Here is a 13,472-nt window from a genome sequence, read left to right as displayed (position 1 = left end):
TTGGTTCTGAGCATCACTATCACATTAAATGTCTCCAGAAAAAATACTGAAGAGAGGCGACATGCACTGTTTACCAGCTGACATGAAGCAGGCGTTATCTCAGAGAGAACCATATACACACATATGTATACAAGTACTCATACATATATCTGCTCATCACACAGCTGTAACTGCATACTCTCCCCTTTTGCTGGATTAACTAACCTGCAGCAAACCTCTTTTTGATGAGGGAGAACCTGTATCCACCTCCGACCAGCTCAATGTCACAGCCTGAGAGAGTACTTCCCTCGCTGGTGAACTGCAGCGCCAGCGGCGACGGCTTGCTGGGTCCCTCTGTCAGCTGGAACCTGGCCAGCAGAGACCCCACCCCTGGGCAGGACAGAGAGGGGGACAAGGCCCTCAGTACAAACAACTCCACAGCTCTGGGTCTCCTCATCAGCTTCAAACACAGAGATCAGAGTCACTGCTCCCTAGCCAAAGTTCATCTGCTACAATTCATGTGTCATGGCCATGGTTTTAAGCGCGTCCTTTCCAGAACTGTTTAAAACAAGCAATTTTGGGGTGGTCCCTTGGCCAGTCCATGAGTGCTAATGGATTTGCACCTAGGCTATCATCAAGTGATGCTACAGAAACAGGCCAAGTCACATGGCAAAGCGAGGAGGCCATGTGGAAAATAGCATTGACTACAATGGAATGGAAAATTGCCTGGTTGGTCCTGAGGCCCTCAAAGAGGAGCATCACTGATCACAGTGGGGGAGTTAAGGTCAGAATACTGAGATATTTCCCCACATAGCTGCCCCTTCAGCGCTGCACTGAAGAGCCCCTCCAGAAAGGTCCCCTGTTCTGTGTCTTACGTTACAGGCAGACATTTGCATTCATTACAGCTGAGCTAAGCAGTGCTGGCTAGAAACCCGCACAAGGAAATTATACACTGCTTTACAACAAACACACAACTTCTGTCTGTACAATGCAAGAGTGTGTAGTCTAGGTTCTCAGTATCATGAAAGCTTGATTGCTGGAACAGAATGTTATTTTTCCTTTTAAAGTCAAATCCTAAATACAACTTACCTCCATTTTCTGACTTCTGAGAAATATCAGGGATTTTCCACAGGATTCTCTGTTGTTCTGCATTCCTTTGGCAATAAAAGGAAAGATATTTCCATATTCAGTTCCAAAGTTCCATATTCCATATCCAGTAGGCCCCCCAAACACACACACACATACAAACATACACAAAATAATACAACATGCGAACTTTCTGAAAGAGAAAAGTAGAAAAACACTTACAGAAAACTCCTAGAATAATAAAGCACTATTCCCACATCACTCTCACTGGATGAGTTGTGAATTTTATAAACCTACTCCATATGTGAAAAATGTAAGGAATCACATGAATAAAACAGAGGCAGTATTTGCGTGTGCGGGCACTGATCCCTCACCAAGCTGCTGGGGGAAGCACTGCCTGGAGTTTGGTCACTCCTCCGTCCACAGGTACCAGGAACTGGACGTTGTTGAGGGCCACAGGCGTGGTCATGGCCTCCCCGTTGTATTTGTAGTCTATTCTGAGATCTGTGGTTGTGGGCTCGCACCGCCAGCTGACGGCCAGGTTCAGTGGGGTGGACTGAATGCCCTGTGCAGATACCTGCAAAATCACACAAATTGCCTTGCTGATTTTTGATCAGGGGGATTTCAAACTTACTGCTGACACAGAAACACGAGAATGCATTTCCATCGATTCTGGTACTTTAAAGGAATCACATCAATGTAAGAATCATATGAATATAGGATAAATTAAAAATAATAACACTACCATGAATGTAAATGTCTTATTTATCTAAAAAGGAATACAGTTGAGCAGGTGATGCCATTATACGTCCTGCAAGAAACTTTAACATGGCACAGCGCAAAACCTTAGAGCAGAGAACAGAGACAATCTCACCTGATATTTCAGCATGTCTACATTGTAGTACGTCGCCTGGGGCTTCTGCTCAGCAACCTTCTTTAAATGGGCCATGAGGTTTGGCATATTCACCCAAAACTCCTTTGAGTTGGCATTCGACTGTGTGGTGTCACTGGGGGAGAAGAGATTTACTCATATTGACTCTCAGTAAGGTTTCCATATGAAATACATTGCCTGTGTTCTACCCGGTGACTCTAGATAAACCAAATGTGAGATGGTATACGGATGTAAATGAAGAAATATCATGCATCGAAGGACATTATGGTTGCATCTGTTTAATGTGATTGCGAATGTTTGTCAAAAACTACTGTGGCCCTATTACTATCCGATGATTTGATTTTCTAGGAAGTAATATGTGTGCTGTAGCCTGGAACAAAGTGTTAGTCAAACTGAAAGGTAATAATAACAGATGATATTACCAATGACAATGTCTTAGTCTTTGTTTCTGTGATTGGGGCACTGTCTTATTGAGTTGGACGTGCACATTGGTGTTTGGTAGTGGTCGAAACACAGATACATGCAGGTCGTGGGTCAGGCTGATGCCGGTGTGTGTTTAGACCTTGACTGTGAGTGTTATCGCGCGTTATTTTTTACCAGCACAGCAGCTGGGGGTTAGGCAGGACATGCTCCAGCCGGCTGTAGTTTGTTATGCTGAATGTTAGGACGGCCGGGGAGGGGTTATTGGCAAAGTGCCTGGTGATCCCGGCTGGAAACGACAGCACCATCTCCCCTGTGATCTTCACCACACACCTTGAGAGGGAGAGCCAAACACAGAGGTTAGGGCTCGGGCCATTACGACGTGTGAGACTCCAACCCCACACACACTTCCTCCCTCTGTCACATGATCAAGGTGACCTGGGATGAATACATGTGTTGGGTCTGTGTTAGGTTCAACAACTGAACTCCACCAGCAATCTGTGAGGATTGGCGACAACCATGGTTGTTTCCCAGAATGCCTTGCAGACATAAAGGCAACAGATGGGGAATAACCATGACAAATCCATGTTGATTTTGTTGATGTTTACTGCAGGCGGTTTCCATTTTTATGACACAATATGGGATGTGAATCCTGTTTTCCAAAAGAGACCATATTATAAGTTCCTCCTCGTGAGTTCACCGAATGAAACAGAAACTAAAACTATAAACAACAAACCAAAATAAGAAAGATCAACTTTCCAACAAAGATCAACACCATCTAAAAGATTCTTGTCAGTGTTTCCTTGTCAGTCTGTTATCTAGCCACTGTCGCTGCCTCTCTTTTTTGGTGTCAATCTCTCTCCTCTGTCTCAGTCTGAATGAGTCTCATTCAGACTCACTCAGTCTGCAAAGGGAGGGACTGTACAGTATGAGTGCTGTAGCCTTTTCTTGCCGAGGTAAAACTGAGTTACAGCGGGGCAGGTGGGCAATGGTCGTACTTGCTGGGGTCCGCTCCTTTGAAGTAGGCGTTGACCGTCTCGGTGAAAGCGGCTGCCACTGGTAGGGTGTCCTGGGCACCCATGGTGAGAGGGCTGGGCCCTCGGGAACAGCCTGTAACACACGACAGCACATGCTCACTGACACTGTTCCAACATAGGGGGTGCCACATGGGCAGAAAGAGACAGATAGAGAGAGAGAAAGAAAGAGATAAAGCGAGAGAGAGAGAAAGAGAGAGAGCAAAAGATAGGGAGAGAGAGGAGAGAGAGTCATAAAGAGAGACATATTTGAGATCAGATATATCCCAAAGTCCGCAGCCCTGGGAGGAAAGGTCCTGCTTCCTAAAGACACCTGCAGCCCTCTGTCTTCAAAAACATTGCTTTTTATATACTGTCTTTTCCACAGCTGATACTATACATCTCTGATTACTTCTCATACAGATTTTATGGTTTATATCATTTACCTGGAACATACATATGGAGATGGAGAAATAAAAGAAATCCTAGTAAAATCAACCAAAGTACTGGCTGTAGTGAAGATGTTTTCAGGTGTGACTGATGGCTGACACATAACTGGACATTAGTTGTGGAGTATATAAAATTCCACTGTTGCCTGTGTGTGAGGTCCCGCCAAAATGCAATATACACCAATGCTTTCACTGCATAGTCATTTAATCATTTCCCACTTTAACACTGTGTATAACCAACAATATCTGAACTTAAAGGACTGCTGAACAGCAGACTATATTGATTTGGTTCTCAAATATTTAGAAAGTGCATCATTGTTGTAGGACTTAAATAATTCTAGTTTTAAACTGAAATGCACATGCATGTTCATCACTAAACAAATACATGGCTCATAAGCACTGGTGTGCAGAAGTTGTTCCTTACTCTGATGGCATTTTATTTCAGGCATTCAGACATTTACATCTAATGAGTTGCTTGAATTTAAGAGTTAAAATTTCATTTTTTGACACAGGATTGAAATATTGAAATATGACCAGTGGATTAGAAGATCTGTTATCAGCGTGCTAGCACAGGTACGCTGGAGACTGAACAGCATCCAACAAAAGAGACAGAAAGAAACATGGAAAAAAGAGTCGTGCAAGATCAGTAGCAGCATGCGGTTATTGCCAAAAAAAAAAAAAAAAACAAAATTCAGAGAAGATCTGAAGCCAAAGATCAAAATGAAAAGATCAAAACCAAACCCAAAAAAAAGAAAAAAAGATTAGTGAAGTGTGTGAACCGTGATGATTAAAGAAACGAAAGGCTGGCACTGCGTGAGAGATGAGAACCACGATGGTGAGAAGGGGAAGGAGGGGCATGAGCGGAGGCGGAGCAATGGCAGGAAGAGCGGAATGCCAAGGGGCTGATGGGAACAGGAAGAGGAAGGGGTGGGTGGGGAGGAGTTGAGAGATGAGGCTCAAGTGTGTGCTGTTTTCTTCTGGATAAAACTTACCTTCAAAGGTTAAATAAAACTTTCCTCTGTCAAACCATACCAGGGAAGGCTGGTCATTCTCTGTGTGGAGGGGAATTGAAGTGGGTCAGGGGGAGGGCAGGGAGAGAGAAGGACAATAAGTGTGAGTCACACGGCAGGTCTATCACAGGTCACAGTGGGCGGGAACACAGAAGGCACTGCAAGCCATTAATCAGCAGGGAGCGTGGACTGGAGGGGGCCTGCTTCTCAGTGACCAGCCTGAAGAAGCGTGTGTGTGTGTGCGCGCGCGCGTATGTGTATATGTGTGTGGAGTGGCACTAGGGGTGGGGCCGATCAGAGGAAAAAAAGAGTTCCACAGCACTGGAAGTAAGGAAAGATGTAACTGGAGCATAACTAGGATCATGAGTCTGATTTTGCACAGAGACAAGACAGGGCATGTCCTCTGTCAGGATCTGGGAGTTCCCACACTAAGCATCACTCTCTGCTTAGATTTATAGCTGCATTCTGCAGCTTTGCTTTTGGTGGGGCTGAGGTATGGTTAATTCAAATGAATGACATTCCTCACTTAAGTTACAGAGCTCTGTACTGGGGAAGGTATTCATATACATTACTACCCTGTTACTGTGGCCTGGCTTACAGCAAAAGAGCCGCCTACAGAGGGACAGAAGGGGGCAGATATGAGCCTAGCCGGGGAGAATGGATTCCCTCTTGTGTGTGTGAGGAGGCAGGAGAAGGGCAGAAGGAAGGATGGAGGATGAGTGGGAAGGAAAGGAGGCAGAGGGTGAGGAGAGAGGGAGAGGATTTTTCCTGTTCCAGCGGGGACCAATGGAGGAATGAAGAGGAAGCTGGGGTCCAGGGAGACAGGTTCATAGGAGGCTGGTTGGTACATGAGCTTTGGAGAGCTCTGTGACATTAGGGCCGTGTTAAACTTCATGTGGAAGGTGGAGTGAATGCTGAAAAGCTTCTTGCCACTCAGACTAATTCGTCTGGCAGACTTCAAAGAGGAGCATGCAACGGCGTCTCATTTGGCAGGTTATGCACTTAGTGGCGTGACAAAAAAAGAAAAAAAAATTCAAATACATCTTTTCAACAGTGCTGCAGTTTCAGAAATAAATCATGCTTTAAGGGAATTTGTGATTTATAATAATCAATACAAACTCACGATTCATATAGGATGTTGCCATGGGGATGTGGATGGAATAACCAATAGTGTATGCGTTAACAAAAATTCATTTTCATGAACTGCTCGAACACCTGAACAGCACTGTGTGACACAGGCACATAAGGAGATGAGAAGGATGAATGTCATTTCAGCTTTCTGTAAAACCTGACCTTGGAATGAGTTCCATCTGCCAGCACCTTTGTGGTATTGATGAAAAGGTTGCCCACGTTTCTTAGTAAATAAAAAGGCTTCTCAGTCATAGCATGTATGACATGAAAAAAAAAATCAAAAGCAAAAAGAGAAAAAAAGGTGTGTGTTGGACGCAATCTCCCTTGAATTTCAGTCTCAGTATGGACGTGCTGTTCAAATCTCTGAAATATTTCTTTGATTCCACAAAAGTCCCAATGCCATGTGATGGCGGCCATCTTGCACACTGACTTCTGAATGGGTGGGAAAAATGCTGTCATGAATGTCCTATACACTGAGAGCAGAATGCATCATGGGTAACAATGATTCTGCAGGCATAATGGCTTGTGTGAAATCTCAATGTCCCCTGCCATTCCAGTGAGCCCATACCATACCTGTAGGCATTTCACAGCGCCTCTCAAAGGTGGGCGGTTTGCATACAAAAGCGTCATCTTCTGACATCATTGACAAAAAGATCAACCCAAAAGAAAGGAAACAAACATAAAAAAAATCAAGCACAAATGACAGCCAAAACCAAAATTAACAAGGACAACAGTGAACATCCAGAAAGACCCACATTTAGTAAATGTATATGGAACAAAAAAAAATTAACATGGAGAAAAACAATAAAACTGAAGTGGTAATGCAAGCACAAAGTGTGTGGAGAATGAGATGCATTTGAAAGAAATGCATCTTTGTCAGTTAACTGCTCAGCAATCTGCCCTCTGATATTTTCCTGAAGTATACTAGCACACTGAAATAACATGGAATAAAATACCATTAAAACAACCATCCAACTAATATTGTATAAAGCAATTCATTGTACTGTACATCCATAGTAAACATGAATATGGCACAAACTGTGCAACTTATAAATCACTAGCTAATACTCATGACAGCATTTTGATATGGGCTAAAATAACTGTATCGTGCATAACACAAGGTTATATTAAGTTACTCCAAAGCTAACAAAAACAATCTTATAATCATGAAAGTGAAGTGATGCGAACTGAGACAACTGAAGACTGAGGGCTGCTTGTTATTGCAGAATTTCTCCAGTTTCTTTTCTGTAGGCCCTGTGGAAACTAACTGGAGGAAGGATGAGACCACAGTTTAGAATTTTACTGTGGTGTATTTTCAATTTCACATGGCATATTTTAAACATGCTATGGTTTTACATTTTTAGGCTGAAAAAAAAACAATTGGGGAGGGCACTGAAAGTTCTACATACAAAATGTGCATTTCTTATAGCAGAAAATCAATGGAACAAAAATAGGACTTTTCATGTCATAGCCTACAAGAGCTCTGTAGATAATGTGGATCTGCGGACATTTCATATGTGTTGTTAAGAGTCAGAACGCAAGGGGAAACTTGATTATTCAGTCGTTTCACAAGTCCAGTGAAAGAACTGGTGGGCCACAGGGCATGCAGAACGGGAAACACTGTATGAAGGCATAATAATTCTGACCTACACCTAAATACGACAGAATACAGGAAAATACTGACATATTTAAATCCTGCCTATGTAACAAGCATCATGGCACTTGAGCTGACCTCATACATATATAATACTAGCAAATACACAACTTTTGCTACTGATTTCATAGTAATGCTACAGCATTATCTGTAGGTGCATGCTTTACGAATACATCTGACTGGCAAACAGAAAGGCTGGCACATCAGTCTGACAGAAGAGGAGGTATATTGAAGGTGATGGAAAACGGTGCAGACCTGACACAGAAACGGAGAGCTCTTTACCGACAGTGGGCGTGGTGGCGGCGCTCAGAGAGTTGGTGGAGGATATGGAGGAGGTGCTCTCCGCTCGCGCCAGAGGGGCGATAGGCGGGGGGCTGGATGAGTGAATAGGGGGACTGAACGGCCGAGTCTGGAAAACCAATGACAATTCAGGGAGGTCAGAATGAGGGCTTCTATCAACCCTCTCACTGTGGTCAATATATGCAAGAAGAGACCTGCTTCAGCTGGACAGAAAAAAACTGGAAAATGTTAATGAAACATACGCATAAGACAGTTATATGTGCCAACGGAAATCAGTAATAGACAACATAACAATAGATGACGCCTGTTAAATCACAATTAAGAGTGGAAGCACATACCACATCCCCCACACTCGGTTTCCCAGGAGGCAGTTTGGGTCTTGAGGGTGGCCGGGGGGGAGGAGGGGGCGGGGTCGGGCTACTGCCGGCCAGTGGTGTGGCAGGGCGTGCTGGGGAGGAGGAGCCTGTGGAGGAACCAATCAGATGAGAAAAATTCACTCCTGCAGAGCACATGACCCACTGGGCCTACAGTATCCCCCAAGGCCCTGAGGGGGGCGCCATTCATGGCTCAAAGCTTATATTCTGCTGTTTGTCTTGACAGCCCCGTTCCCACACTTTCTGAGCCACTACTGGCCAACAGTCACACCCTTATTGTAGCATTATGTGTCGCATCAGCAAGAGTCCGCCAGCTGTGCTTTCAGAGTGGAATCCGTTTGTCACATTTCCTTTGTGCTAAACTAAACTCTGCAGCCCGTTGCCCGTTTAGCGCTAAGGTCCTTTCACACAGACTGGCTTCAGTGATAACAAATTAAGGTCATTGTCTGATGGCATTTTTTTTTCTTGTGCTTTACAATGTATTTTAAAAGCCAAGATTATTCTTAAACTAAACCTTTCATATAAAAGGTCCCTATGCACATCAGTGTCATATTCTCGTCATATTCTCAGCATGCTGGGCTTTTTTAGCAGTTCACTGCTCTCTTCATACCCAAGTCTGAGACACAAAGAGATATAATGAGGTCAGCTGTGTAGGCAGTCCAGTGATTCAGTAGGTCACTAAATATATCATCTCAAGATCAATGGAGGATTAAGTCCCTAAATCTTATTTGTATCACGCAATGTAATATACAAGTTCATCTGCAAGAGATGCAGGAAAGTAAATCAGAGAACAGCTGCACCCAAACAGATGCTATCGACACAGTCTAATGATTACATTTCTAAGCCTTACAAGTGATGCAAGAAAACAGCACTATAACTTCATTACAGTCCATAACATTCCCAGAAAATGTACTGAGGCCACACCGAAATAAAGAACACTTCAGAATGAATAAATAATGCTCATGAAACAGCTGTTCTGTTTGTCCAAGGATCTGATGGTAATGTGGTGCAGGCTGTTCTCCGTCTGTGAATTCTGCAGGTAAGCATGTGCGAGATCTTGATGAGCGGAGGGAGGAGGACTCACCGCTGCCAGTGCCAGTTCCGGAGCAAGGCCCAGGTGAGGACACCACTGCCCTGTATGTAGGAGGGGGAGGAGGGGGAGGGGTAGCACGGGGCCCCTGGGTGAGCTCTTTGGGTGAGGCTGTGGACTCGGCGACATCCTCCTTCAGCGCTGAGGCCTCGGGGCTCCTTTTGTCCTCATCATTCAGGACAAGGGGTGGGGGGATGGTGCGTGTAGCTGGCTCCTCTGGGGGAGGAGGAGGAGGAGGGCTGGTGGGAGACTCCAACACCTCTTCTGGTGGGGGGCCAGGAGGGGGTTCCGGAGGAACGCAGGGGGGCGAGTCTGGGGGCGGGACGGTGGGCAGAGGAGGGGCGGGGTCCTGGGGAGGGGGCGGCCTTTCAGGTGAGTCGTCAGTGAAGCTGACCCATTCTTTCTCTGCCGTCTCCGCTCCGGGCCCAGGGGTCTGCACCGGTCCGAAGATGTTGTCCAGGTCAGCAATGGAAGGCTTCCTGGGGCCCTCAGTATTGACGTCCTGGGAACCGGAACCGGGTTCCTCCTCTTTCAAGACAGCTGTGTCAGGAAACGTGCAGGGAGAATGAGCACACGGGTTGACAGGCCTGGAACACATCTGTGTGCCTGAGAGTGACTGAGCGACAGCAATGGCATGAGAGCGGGCGAGCCGCTTACCGGAGGAGTCTGCAGAGGGAGAGCCGCAAGGAGGGGGCGTAGCCGGGACATTCTTGGGCGGAAGCGGAGGCGGAGCTGCAATGACATTTGTGAGGGGGGGCGATGAAAGCTTGCTCATTCACGAGGTGACTCCTGGTAGACAGCAGCAGTACCTGCACCAGATCAGCTGAGTACAGAGGTATATGGCCCATGCAGGGGCAATGGAAGACAAGTGGAGGGGGGACACTGGGTGGGCGCGGTGCATGAGTGTAACTAATGAACCCTGGAATGAAGCAGCCTCCACTAAAGTAGAATGATGAAGATAACTGTTGGTAAAAGAACGGGTTATTGAAGAATACTGTGAGAAGAGTTAAGGGCACACGTTCACATGAACACGCATCCATTCCTGGTGAATTTGTTAGCTCAGCTGGTGCAACATGCATGCAGATTAATGGAGGAGAAAATGCCACACAGGTGAAGACTTACTTCCAGTGGGGAAGGCTCTTGTCAAAGGAGAGTCAGTTTGTGACTCAGATACAGGCACACCCCACACTTCAGGCTCATCTATAACCACTACATGGGGAGAGGACACAACACAACACAACAGTGGCGTTAGCCACAGCTCAGGAAACAGGAGGCTGCAATGCAGCGCATCTCAGTGCTCCTAAAAACAAAAACCCAGTGGAGACGTAAATGTAGGCGGGGGGGGGGAGCCGCACACTACAACCAACAGAGGCCCTGAGCAGCAGCCCCTGCACTTCAAGGCAGAAACAGCTTCTTCCTACACTCCAGTCACTGCAGTCATAGCTCTGTACAGCTGAAGGCCATTTCACGCTGCCTCAATCTAATGTCCCCATGCGTGCAGTTCCATGCCTTTCTACAATTCCAGATGGGAGCTTTCAAACCAGCTATGGGCGGTGCGTGCAGCACCTTAAAGTGAACCGTTCAGTGACTTAGCAAAGAGATGCAGCAACAAGAGGACAAGACATCAATAAAGTCAATTTGGGAGAGAACGATTGCTTCCCTGGGCCTTGTTATACCTGCTGCCGAAAATGAACCTGGAGCTCAATGTTCAGCTTGATGATCACTTTGAATAAATTCACTTTGTTGATTCCCATTTTAACGGCCATAGGTGATGCATGGCTGCTTCCTCATTTGCCATATCTTATCCAGTTTACAAACATGTAATCAAATTAAATTAAACTAAATTGAACGGGCTCAAAAACCCTCCCCCAGATACACAGGCATATAAACACACAGTCTGATTCATCAGCAGGCAGAGGCCGATCGGAGTAAGATACCTTCGGTTTTCTGTGCTTCAAAGGCTGTCTCCAGGGGAGGGCCGAACAAGGCCGTTGCATCCTCTGGCACTGGAGCAGCCTTACTGCTGGAGAGATAATGATAACTAGAGTGACCACTCACTGCGCACACACAACTACATTCATCAGAGAATAACACCTACACTATCATACTGTAATATACACTACCATGTAATATAACCACCACATTCACAGTGAACGTGACTGACAACCACAGTGCATTCTTTCTGTTTCATCTGTCCATATGTTCCTCTTAACCAGATGCTCTCAACACATTTCATTTCCTAATTTCAGTGGACAGGAAAAACCTTTCTATGGCAGTGGATATTTCTAAAGCTGTGGGTAATCAGGCCTGAATGTAAAACTATGGATGCCACTGGGACTCACTTGGGGGCCTCTGGAGCAGGGGCGGGTGTGGGGGTGGAGCGCCTTGGCCTTGCAATCTCCTCACCTGAGAGACAAGTCACAGCATGTCAGTTTGATTAAACAGCATGTCAGTTTGATTAATTAATTAATATCATTTCCACGACACACACATACACAAGTCCACAAAAGGCTTCTCATCAAATTAATAAAACACATAATACAAAAAGCGGCATGTTTCAGATATTCTAAGTAATCTTTCACGCATGCATTTTAACTAACTAATTCATCCATGAACTAATGGTTGATACACAACCACAGTAGCTACTTGATAGCTAGTTGATAGCAGTTATTTGATACTTACTGGATATATTTCTTTTTATCAGGCCCTGTAAGTAAAAAAAGAAGTTTAAAAGGAACTCAGTGATCTAAAGTGCAATACACTTGATATTCAAGTCAAAACAAATCAGTATTACGCTAAAATATGTGGGTCAATAAGTCAAAGTATGACCCTTTCTGTGAATCACAACCTGTCTACTTCAAAAGCTCTGTACTGTAAAATAAGAGCCGGTACGATGATAAAGGTCACATGATAAGGTACAGCCAAAGTTCCAGCTTTCCGCTGTGAATGGTGTATATAACTGGCATATTAGGCACCCAGCCAACAAGATGACTAATACCACCCTCCTCTCTTACACACAGAGATGTTCTCCCTAATACATTCATCGCTGCCATTTTATTAAATCCAAAAGAGAAAAGAGGAGGGAGCACAGTTCATTTGCATGCACTGTGCTGTACTGCAGCCCGCACAATGTGAAAGGTTTGCCGAGCTCAAAATCTACGGCTGAGCACCGTGAAGTAACAGAACTCTATGTGCACACAGAAAGACAAAAGAATAATGCAGCAGTGAAGATGCGTTCAACCTACAAACTGATTATGAAACCCACAGAATCCAACCCACTGCAGGTAATTTACGCTGAACAGATTCTTTAGCAGAATTAATACTTTAACGTAGGTCCCACAGATTGATGGGCACTGACTCACAGCTGTAGTGTGGAGTGTGACACTCATTATTAGCATCACAGGGTACTTGTTCTCCGATGCAGGGATCACAGTGGTGTGCATGTAAAGATTTTCAATGTGTGATATTGGGCTAGACCAGCCTAAGCAGCACAGTCAACTCCAGAGGGTGTGGCTAAAGTGAGAGATCAAAGAACAGCACTACCCCATGCAGGACTTGAAAGCTGTCACTAGGGGGACATTTGAGGCTCCCCAGCAGCTAATTGGCAGTTACTCTGTCATCCTCTGCCCTTGATCTTTCACTTAAACCTTGCCTGACGAGGCTGCTATCAAGCAAACAAGCATGGGAGGGCTGTTTTATGTAGTCAGTATCACAGCCACAACTTACCGGGCTACGTCTCTGTGACCAGCAAAAAGGAAGAGAGAAGAGACACCTGGTCAGAAAGTGACAAATCAGTAAACAGACTTTAAACTTCAACAGCACAGTCACCACTTCCAAAGCCCAACATTCTGTTACGCCCCTTGCCTTTCTCCCCTCTGGAAAGAGAAACAGAAGAGTGAGGAGTGTTAGCGTGACATGACGAGGTGCATGGGTGGGGGGTGGGGGGTGGAAACACATGCTAATCTACAACACCGGTGTCACTTCCTGGACAGACAGCAGGATATGATTAGAAAACAGATACTTTGAAGGAGGGCCTCTCAAGGGTAACACAGAGGATATGCATGTTGGCATCAC

General features: G+C 45.3%; 1 protein-coding gene across 8 annotated transcripts in view; it reads right to left on the bottom strand.

Annotated features, from left to right (window-relative positions):
* Positions 1–13,472, bottom strand: part of sgip1a (SH3GL interacting endocytic adaptor 1a) — a 54,521-nt gene that overhangs the window by 4,976 nt on the left and 36,073 nt on the right. For 4 of the 8 annotated variants that reach the window (XM_036554724.1, XM_036554716.1, XM_036554742.1 and 1 more), the window contains 16 exons: positions 13,125–13,136; positions 12,081–12,105; positions 11,741–11,804; positions 11,336–11,421; positions 10,521–10,607; positions 10,056–10,130; positions 9,393–9,938; positions 8,273–8,397; positions 7,890–8,043; positions 4,832–4,891; positions 3,376–3,487; positions 2,555–2,710; positions 1,940–2,072; positions 1,440–1,642; positions 1,069–1,133; positions 205–369 (listed from right to left, as the gene is read on the bottom strand). In XM_036554724.1, the coding sequence (XP_036410617.1) occupies positions 205–369; positions 1,069–1,133; positions 1,440–1,642; positions 1,940–2,072; positions 2,555–2,710; positions 3,376–3,487; positions 4,832–4,891; positions 7,890–8,043; positions 8,273–8,397; positions 9,393–9,938; positions 10,056–10,130; positions 10,521–10,607; positions 11,336–11,421; positions 11,741–11,804; positions 12,081–12,105; positions 13,125–13,136 (2,068 nt within the window). Of the gene's footprint in view, positions 1–204; positions 370–1,068; positions 1,134–1,439; positions 1,643–1,939; positions 2,073–2,554; positions 2,711–3,375; positions 3,488–4,831; positions 4,892–6,553; positions 6,614–7,889; positions 8,044–8,272; positions 8,398–9,392; positions 9,939–10,055; positions 10,131–10,520; positions 10,608–11,335; positions 11,422–11,740; positions 11,805–12,080; positions 12,106–13,124; positions 13,137–13,472 lie in introns of all 8 variants that reach the window. The other 4 variants (XM_036554776.1, XM_036554751.1, XM_036554733.1 and 1 more) reach the window with 4 other exon arrangements.

This window comes from Megalops cyprinoides, chromosome 2, assembly GCF_013368585.1.
Source record: "Megalops cyprinoides isolate fMegCyp1 chromosome 2, fMegCyp1.pri, whole genome shotgun sequence".
In the NCBI taxonomy this organism is placed as follows: domain Eukaryota; kingdom Metazoa; phylum Chordata; class Actinopteri; order Elopiformes; family Megalopidae; genus Megalops; species Megalops cyprinoides.
This window is presented reverse-complemented; position numbering and strand designations above follow the sequence as displayed.